This window comes from Rattus norvegicus, chromosome 1 (genome assembly GCF_021556685.1).
Source record: "Rattus norvegicus strain SHRSP/BbbUtx chromosome 1, alternate assembly SHRSP_T2T, whole genome shotgun sequence".
Taxonomy (NCBI): domain Eukaryota; kingdom Metazoa; phylum Chordata; class Mammalia; order Rodentia; family Muridae; genus Rattus; species Rattus norvegicus.
Window position 1 is genome coordinate 190,050,089 of NC_141534.1, and position 9,912 is coordinate 190,060,000.

A 9,912-nucleotide genomic window follows, 5' to 3' on the forward strand; every position below is an offset into this window, starting at 1 on the left:
TGTCATTGATCCTCCCGCAGAGTAAGAGGTGTATTTGTGTATCCCAGTGTGGCACACAGCTCCTGGGTGTGTCCTTTGTTCAATGAGTTCTAGTTCCCATATCAATCTATACTCAGAGTCACAGGGGAGGTTTAAACTTTTTAGGATGCCCAAATGTCACCCTTTTGACCATTAAATCCGAATCCCTGTAGTGTCATGGTCTTCAACAGCTTCTGGGTTACTGAGCACACTGTGCCCTGAGCAGACCGCCTCTTCCTTCAGCTCGCCGCTGTCCTTGGTCAGCTTTGTTGTTAACTAACCACACCACCTCTGGCAACTTTTCTCACCTTCCGGGCTCTATTTTCCTTGGTAAAAGGTTTAACTTTCTTGGATTGTCAGAGCAAATGAAACACCAAGTGCCTTAAAGGTGTGAAGACACGTTCACTGAGAAGCTTCTCGCGGAGACTGTCTTGCAGTCACTTCTGTTCCGAGTACATTTCTTATTCATTTATTCTTTTGTTTCATTATTTGCCTGTCTTAAACTTCCAAATTAAAAATGCATATCTACAGTGTACAAAGTGTTTCAGGCAAGCGGAAAGGTTGACTTGAATTAATTTGTATATGTATAATCTCGGGTGCGTAACCTTTATTGTTAAAGTCAACACTCAGTAGCTTCAAAAATACTACTATTGTGTGTATATGTATGCATGCATATGCCATAACACATACGCACGCACGTGCGCGCGCACGCACACACACACACACACACGCACGCACGCACGCACGCACGCACGCACTTCAAAGTAAAAATAAAATCTTAAAAAGTAACCACTGTGCCGGTACACAAATCTGATAGAAATGTAGAGTGAAGAGCACACTCCATGGCGTGTCCACCTCTGAAGTGCCCGAGCTTAAGTAGAACACACACCAGTTTAATGTACAGTTGTCGGAAAGAGTCTAGCAGGAAAAATGTCTCGACACAGAATTATAGATGGTTTTCACAGAATCCTTTTTACCATATATACTTTCCAAATCAAAACAGAGGTAAAAGAATCACAAATACTTTTACACTTTAGGGTGTTGTATTTTTAATCATGGTTCAAAAGAACCACACTGAACTGTGGTTGTGGGTCAGACAGAGACGAAGTCACCCAGCAAGCATGAGGCCCTGAGTTGAATCCCTGGCTCCGTGAGCAAACAGATGAAAAACAAAACAAATGCCCACATGTTGTAAATTTTACCATCTTTAAATATGCGGTTCAGCAGTGTTAAGTATAGCCACATTATTGTGTAAATGTTTCTACTCCATAGTGAGAAACAAAAATAACCACTCTTAGTTAAAATGACATACACAGAAAATTGAAACATCACACCATACCCAGTGCCTTAAAAAGGCAGGGTGGCATTCAGATGTTTGCCCAGCGGCAGGTGCTTTTGTCAAGCTTCAAATGGGAGGAAACAGTACGGGTGCACCCTAACCTCTTTGTCCACTCTCTGAGACCCTGCTTGAATCTGGGACGGTAGCAGCCATTGTAATCTTGCACAGAAGGCCAGGACCATACCTGAGACTCCTCACCCGAGTGCTAGTCCACTCTTCCTATAAATGTGAATTCAGTCTCTGGCCACTCTGATGGGATGTCCTCTGTTTTCCAGATCATTGCTTATCAGCCCTACGGGAAGTCTGTGGACTGGTGGGCGTTTGGAGTCCTGCTGTATGAAATGTTGGCTGGCCAGGTAATTGAATTTTAAGTGATCGGTAAGAAAATTATTCTCCACCTTCGGCCACATGGTCTCTGGAGGAAGTAACAATTTGGTCACAGCTCATGAATCGAAGTACTTCTGACTTTTCTGGCCTTGGGGTTACTTAAAGTTTGTTGATCATCTTTTCTCATGAACATTCCAGAGGGTAATGTAGTCTTGGGATTGGGGGGTGGGGAGAAGGAAGCCCTCCCGGACAGAGAAAGCTGGGAAGAGGGCCTGGCAGGGGCTCTTCTCCCACCCTGCCCTCTGCTCCACAGGCACCTTTTGAAGGGGAGGATGAGGATGAACTCTTCCAGTCAATCATGGAGCACAACGTGGCGTATCCCAAGTCCATGTCTAAGGAAGCTGTGGCAATCTGCAAAGGGGTAAGTTGTCTGTCCTTTGGGCCCAAAACTACCATGCAAGGAATATTGGTTATGCCACAATTAGTTAGAAGCAGAGGATTACTATTACCTCTGGCTCTGCTTCAAACACCAGAATCCTGCTATGACACCATTCTCTTCTGGAAAAGAGAGTTCCCTTCTCATTTGCACCAAGGTCTGTAGAGGTAGCCATGTACTGGAGTCTCACTTTTAGCTGGGCACCAGCCCTAAGCCTTACACAAAGAAACCCAGAGACATTGCTCAAGAGCTGGAAGCATGGGAAGAAGGCCGAGGGTGTCCTGCTCTACTGCATATGTCTTTAGTTAACATTAAAATTTTATGACGTTTGTTGTAAGTAAATTTCAAACAGTATTGATTCTAAGTGATCACCTGGATAAGCTGAATTAAATTCAGTGTCCCCAGACTTGCATGATCTCCCTCAGCTTGTAGTACACAGGTGTGCACATAGCTATGTACACACATGCACACAGTTCATAGAGCACAGGTACACACCTATAGCTTATGGAAATAAGTCCCATGAAGAAAGGCAAGCAAGAGCTTTCAGGTAAGGCTTCTTTGTGCTACTTTTATGTTGGATCCAATCTGCTTTTAAGACTGTGCAGACCTAGGCCCCAGACCAGGATTAGGTCTACATACTGGTGTTCTGAAAAATACCCCCACGTAGCTCAAAATGCACTGCCTTTTAACACAGTTGTCCAAAGGATGCAGTTTCTCAACCACCAATGGAAGTGTGAAAGCTTCACTCTGAGACTGAGGGAACAGCATGCAAGGATAGCAGTTTTAGAAAGGCTTTCCCACCAGCTAACACAGAGGGAAAGTTCTAAAGGTTAGACCCTGGGCTATGCCTGAGCACAAGGCTCCTACTGTGTGTCCAAATATACCAGGGCTGTCATCATAGATCTCTAGGATGCTTGTATATTTTCCAGAGCCCACCCAGCCCTGCTCTTCCTGATCCGAGTCCGATGCCATCTATGTGGCTCTGGTTAAGGAAATCGGCAACAGTCAAGGCAGCTCAGCATAAGTTTTGGTCCCGGTGACGGGAGCTGGGCCAAACTCATAACGTGAAAATACCTTGTAAGACTGACTGAACTCTCGCCCGCTGAATCACCTGAGCATTGTGTTTGAGCTACACCAGCGAGGAGGCAGACATCTCTGGGGAAGCCATGTGTGAATTAGCCTCAGTCCCTAACATCTTCAGGTTAAATCGGTTACAAAATTTTTCTTGGAGGGTGTGAGGCAGAGAAAGAATGAAAACAAGGAGCTCAGAGAAGACTTAAGGGTTCATCGGGAACACTGGCAAAGCCCATAGTTAAAGGAGGATGCAGACAGAGGCCGAGGTCGGTGAGGCTCCTGGAGGCATCGTGCTAAGAGAGGAGCGGGAGGAGTCCATGGTGGGCTTTAATTTGTTTAATGATTCCCAACATGTGAAGATCTAGATATTTTCCCATAAATGCTCAGCTTTCCGGCTGCCACATTGTCCTTTCCTACAGAGCATCAGTCAGCAAGACTGGAAGTCACATCCCCTTTAGATAGGACTGCCCTCTCCAGTTTGTAAAAAAAATAAATAAAAATAAACCAGATTCTGTGTGAGTTCCCATCCCAGTCCAAGGATATAAGCCACTAGGCTCATGAGGGAGTTATTTGACCTGATTTGCGGATGGAGGCCAATAGCAGCACTGCACATAGGGTCCTTTGATGATTAAACCAGTTAATACCTAGAAATCACTTAGACCAGAGCCTGGGTTCTGCTCCAGAACCCTAAGGCCATCTCCAATATGAGTAATGCTGTCACGGCTCTGTTTGCTGTCAGGCTTCTCTTGGCATTTGAGCCTGTGTCCCTCTGTGACAGGAGAATTTGGAGAGGGAAGGATTTAGGAGATCAAAAGGCCCCTGCAACTCCTCGTCACACCCTCTCCTTCCTTAGGTGTGTGGTTTTGAGCGATTTCCTCGAATCTTTGGCCTGCTGCTTCTTCATCTCCAAAAGCAGAATAAAAGTACTTGATGAGTCATTTCCCAGACATTAAGTGAGGCCGTAGAAGGGGACTCTTGTGTGGCTTGTGCATAGTAGGTGTTCAGGGCATGCTCATGGACTTCCCCTTCCCAACCCATCTCTGCCTGGACAGCTCGGGGTAGGGGTTCTAAGTGGGTCATGGAGGAGAGAAATTTTTCCAGGTCAGCTGCCTTCAGCTTCAGCTCCAATTAGCACTTTGCCTGGTGGAGTTGTTTTCTATCAATTCAGGATCCATAACCTTCACAGTGAGAGGGAGTGACTCTCTTCGCTGTGTGTGCTGGGATGCCATTCTGAGTTGAGTGGGCTGAGTGCAGCCTGGACTCTCTCTTTAAGGCGGACACTCCTTCAAAGGAGGAGTGATGTGTAAGCTTAGAGCCAAATGCTTCCTCCTGAGCAGAGGGGCCCCTGGAGATGCGTCTGGGAGGTGATCCGAAATGGGAACAGTGATTACATCCAGCTGTCTACATGGCTTCAGGCACAAGAGAGTGGAGTGTGGGAACCCGGCACTCCTGACTGCTCTGTGTGTCTACCGTGGCACTTCTTTGCCTGCAGTCTTCCTGCCTCCAAAGAATCTGAAAACAGCCCTCTTTCCCACATACACCATCTTCTCTAGATGCCTAGCTCATTAAGGAAAAACCCTATTCTCCACCATGAAAACAGCAAAAGCTTGCTCTGATTTCCATGGCCAGGATGCTGGAAGAAGACAGAAGCCGAGACTAGCAAGTTAGAGTGAAAATAAAGAGAGACTGAATTACAGAGGCTGAGAGAGCTGAGCTATTCAGAACCTGACCCTGGGGCTGGGGAGGAGGCTCCACTGGCAAAGCGCCTGCTGCACTTGAAGACCTGAGCACAGTCTCCAGGACTCACATGAAAAGAGCCAGCGGCAGCAGCACACAGCCTAGCTCAGAAATGGGGAAGTTGAGACCAGAGGATTTCTGGGTCTCACTGACTAGCTAGCTTAGCTAAATTGGGCAAGTTCCAGGTAAAAATGAGAGACTCTGTCTCAACCAAACAAGGTAAAGAGTGATTGAGGAAGACATGGGTGGTCTGGACTTGACATACACATGTACACACACACACACACACACACACACACACACAGACACACACAGAGAGAGAGAGAGAGAGAGAGAGAGAGAGAGAGAGAGAGAGAGAGAGAGAGAGCGCTTTCCTCCTTGATTTTGTGACCTTGGGCAGATGACTTTACTCTCTGGACTAGTTTGCTTATAGGGAAAATAGTTGCTGAAGCCTCAGAGCGTTGCTATAGGATTCAAGAGTTAAAATAATGGCTGGGCTGCCTTTAGCCCAGAAACCAGACACATAATGCTCTCGGTCCATGGAAACATAATTGGTGTTGATGTTATTATTATCAGAGTTAATGGAGACGTCCTAGACCAGCAGTTCTCAACCTGTGGGTCATGACCTCTTTGGGGGATGAACTACCCTTTCACAGGGGTCACCTAAGGCCATTGAAAGTCACAGATATTTATATTATGGATCATAACAGTAGCAAAATTACAGTTATAAGGTAGCAATAAAAATAATTTTATGGTTGGGGGGGGTCACCATAACATGAAGAACTGTATTAAAGAGTTGTAACATTAGGAAGATTGAGAATCGCTGTCCCAGACTTTCTACCCATCCAAACCCCATACAAATGTCAAGTCTTGCCCTCCATTGACTTTTCCTGACCAAGTGAGACCACGGATATCTCTGGGAAAACCACATACAGCGTGTATAAAGTGGAGACATGACTGTACGGTTCCAAGGTGTAGCCAAAGAGATGTTTTTTATTGTAGATATGAGGGAGAGTACAGCCAGAGGCCTCAGGAGGAGTCCAGAGCAAGGAGAGAAAGCAGTAGACTGAACGTGACCAGCAGCCTGAACTGGGCCATGAGAGGAGAGAGAGAGGAAGGGAGGGAGGAAGAGAAGAACATGTGGACAAAGGTGACCAAGAGAAAGGAGGCCAAGGAGCACATGGTTGAAATGGCAGGATTATGTAGGAATCAGAAGCTGAGAGAGAAAGCGCATAAGCAGGAGAGCAAGGTGAGAAACTCAGGTACTGAGTGAGCCTGGAGGCCAGTATGTGCTCTGCGTGCCAAGAGGCATCGCAGTTGGCCATTCTGTGTCAGGTTCCGTTTCTTTTGGACCTGACATCAGAGACCAGAGATCTTCTCCCTCTCTCCCCCTCCCCCTCCCTCTCTCCTCCTCTCCCTCTCCTCCCCCTCTTTCTCTCTCCCTCCCCCTCCCCCTCCCCCTCCCCCTCCGTATCCCTCTCCCTTTTCCTCTCCCTCCCTCTATCTCTCCCCCACTTTGATACAGGCTTTCTTTATTGAGCCCAAACTGTCCTTGGCCTCTTCCAACAGTAATCCTCCTGTCTCGGTTTATGAAGTGCTGGGATTACAAGCATACACCATAAGGCCTGGCTCCTATTTCTCCTAAAAGCCCCAATTTTGGTGCTATGCTGAAGTGGGACTGGATCCCACCATAATTAGAAGTCCTTGTGTTTGTCTGAGTTCTCTGAGTGTCATTTGCTTCACCATTTCAAGAGGGAAAAGGAAAAGACTCCCCTCATTGGGGTTACTATGACAGTCGAGTAGGGTCATTCATGCCTGTAAGAAGGAGCTAAGAACACTGAGTTTGTGGGACTTTCGCTCCTGGGAAGACAGAGCACACACGGAAAGTGTATGCTTGTAACGGTGGCTCTGGGGCATCCTGGAAGCAGGATTCATGTCACGTACACGGCAGTTCTGAACTGCTGGGTTCCACCTTTACCCACTGGGCAAAACCGGGGGTGTTTGGTGTCACAGTTCATTCTTCCCTGTTTTTCTGCCCTCTTCCTTTTTTTCTGAATCACCAACTCCTCCATATTTCTTCTTGGTTCATTCGCTAACATCTTGCCATCAGAGATGCTTCGGGTTCATTTCTAAGAGCAAGTCTATTTAGTGGTTTCATCCTAGTGCATATCTATTCATCTTGTTTTTTTAGCACTGGCTCACAGACCCAAAGATGGAGAGTTTTGATAATTAAGTAATTTGAACAGAACACCAGAGAAACCTCAGCGGAGCAGAGGGAACTTGTGATACAGGGAATGAGCTGGGCTAGCTTTGGACTATTTAATGAGCTTTCTGAAACTAATTACTTGAAACTTGAGTCCACTTGACTAATATTTTTCTTCTTCTTTTTTTTAATTTTCACAAGTGCTTTGCTGAGAAATTAAAGTGGCATCCGAATGAACGTATCCTTCGAGTTGGTCAAACACCAGTGTTTCTTATGACAGAAGAAAGGGGGCTTGAACATGCAGAAACTGGCTTCATTAGGGGCACCAGTAATCACATAAAGCTCATTCTTGAACCCAAATGACAGCCTGTGACATTTTTAGTGTGACATTCAAGGCCACATTTACGCTTTGGTTTGATTCTCCCCGAGGGACTTTGCTCTGGGGTGGGTAGCATTTCAGTCTTTCCTACAGAGGCCTGGCTGAGAAACCATCACTAGGAGGAAACTCAGACAGTAAGATTGGTTGATACTCCGCACTGACTTTCCTAAGTCATTGGAATAATAAACTCTCAGCAGCTCTCATTTCCTAGTCTGCAATCTGTTCAAGGTTTTTCTTTCCTTTTTAGCTAATGACCAAACACCCAGGCAAGCGCCTGGGTTGTGGGCCTGAAGGGGAACGAGACATTAAGGAGCATGCATTTTTCCGGTATATCGACTGGGAGAAACTCGAACGCAAGGAGATTCAGCCACCTTATAAACCAAAAGCTGTAAGTAAGCCTCTCCGAGGCTGGCCGGTCCTTGGACACAATATGCTCTTTCTTTTGTGTGTGCATGTTCTGACTGCTCATCGAGGTGTGGACATGCGTGAATCAACTTGAATATAGACATAGGCGCCTCCCTCCCTGTGTGCACCAAGTCACTGCATGCCAACATGGCAATTATTGTGGAGCCAGGCCTCTGTACATAAAGGAGAGACACTTGATACGGAGCTCTGTTGTTGCTGTTGTTGCCTTGATTCAATTACTGTAACTGTCTGAGCTGCCACCTCCTGGGTGTGGGGAGGGGATGGTTCTTGGGCGAGCAGAGTCCAGACTTACTTCGGAATTGTGATGAAGAATCTAATTTTGCCCTCCTTCCTTCCCCAGTTCAACTGTGTCATTTTCTCTTCAGACTGACATTGAAAAGGTCATGTTGTTTATCTCAATGGTATTTAAATTGAATTCTGAAACCTACAGTGATACTACCTCTGAGTTGGTAACTGAGAATGGTTCTCCAGCCAGCCCTTTCTCCAAGTGAAGGAGAAGGAAGCAGAACCACAGACCTCCATGAGGTTGGGGTGTAGACGAGGTTATCATGAAGTTGTGATGTCAGAATAAATCGTTCTTCTATAGTCGCTGGGGAAAATTCCCAGCTCCAAAGACCCAGCAGGGTCCTTGTGAGCTTCTTTAGAGGAGGAGGGGGAGTTTGCACCTGGATGAATCAGAATGGTGGTTTTATGAGGTGGATGTTTCTTTGTTGATGTTAAGTAATGCGCAGACCTGGTGACTTTGTTAAGTGTTGCGAAATCACTGAGGCTGTAAAGGGAACATAAACATTGTCTGAGGGTCTCAGTGTTCAGATGAGAAAGGTGGTGATGATAGTTATTTTAGTGTGATAATTGCTAATTTCCTGAGCATTTATTATGTACTAGGTGCCATGTTGAGCATTTCATTTACAGCATTAATTAAACCCTCACAACATCCTACAAGGTGGGAGCCATTATCCTGGCATGTGGGAGTAGAAAGGGAAGACTCAGAGAGGTTCAGGCACTCTCACCACAGTTACCCAGCGGCTGTGGTGTGGGGTGAAGGGAGGATCCATGTCCTGAAGAGTCCAACTCTATTGGAAGCTTTCTATGTTTAGGGAAAGGGACAGTAGTAAAAGAAAATCTCTCAAGTGATTCTCACAACTCTGTAACTGCCCCATCTCTGCCGCCCCCCTGCTGAGCCTCGTTCTGGATATATCTGAGTGCTAAGAAGCCAGCTCCAATGGAAGCAGCCAATTCCATTGTTGAATATTCTATATTAATATCCAATCAATCTTCCCAGAAAGACCAGCAGAGACCCACTCTCTCTAGATCCTTCTGGAAGTTTGTGGGATTATGTCTGGAGTTTAGGCATCTGGATTAAACGCCTCCTGAGAGCACAACCATATGACATCACTTCTGAGTGTCATCATTCATCTTAAAACAAAGACACAGACTGGAGCATGGCATTCCTAATAGCATCTGACCATCAGCGAGTAGACTCTGTGTCCTGACTATTTCCTCGCTTGTGACCTTGGACCAGTCAAGTTCTCTCTGACCTAGTTACTTCTTCATCCTCTGTAGTGTAGCAAGATTTCTGCCTCGGAGGATCATTATGATACAGAAAGCACTTGGGATGAGTCTGATTCATGACAAATTCTCGAGGATAGTTGAGTATGGTGGTCAACAATGTCATTGAGTAGTTAGCTTTGGGTTTAGGGTCTTTGAGGGACAAGTTAGTAGTAGCACTATTTCCTAAAGGCAGTGTCTGTGTTCAGTGTTAGGGTGAAGAAGGGGCTACATGTCCTTGGCAGCACTGAACCCTTTGGGAATAAATTGAAAGGTAACTTGGGAGGGAAGAGCTGGCTCTTTGTTCAGGAAACTGGTGAAACAATGACTCACTTGAGTGTGCGTGTGTGTGTGTGTGCATATGTATATATGTTTGAGTGTGTGTGTTTAAATGCTGAGTATGTGTGTGCATGTATATGAGTATG

General features: G+C 46.0%; 1 protein-coding gene across 12 annotated transcripts in view; it reads left to right on the forward strand.

Annotated features, from left to right (window-relative positions):
• Positions 1-9,912, forward strand: part of Prkcb (protein kinase C, beta) — a 331,348-nt gene that overhangs the window by 289,069 nt on the left and 32,367 nt on the right. For all 12 annotated transcript variants that reach the window (XR_015664618.1, XR_015664941.1, XR_015664781.1 and 9 more), the window contains 3 exon segments: positions 1,633-1,713; positions 1,998-2,105; positions 7,761-7,901. Coding sequence is in view for 9 of the 12 variants with exons in the window: in XM_087624875.1 (XP_087481001.1) it covers positions 1,633-1,713; positions 1,998-2,105; positions 7,761-7,901 (330 nt within the window). In the remaining 3 variants the exon portion in view is untranslated.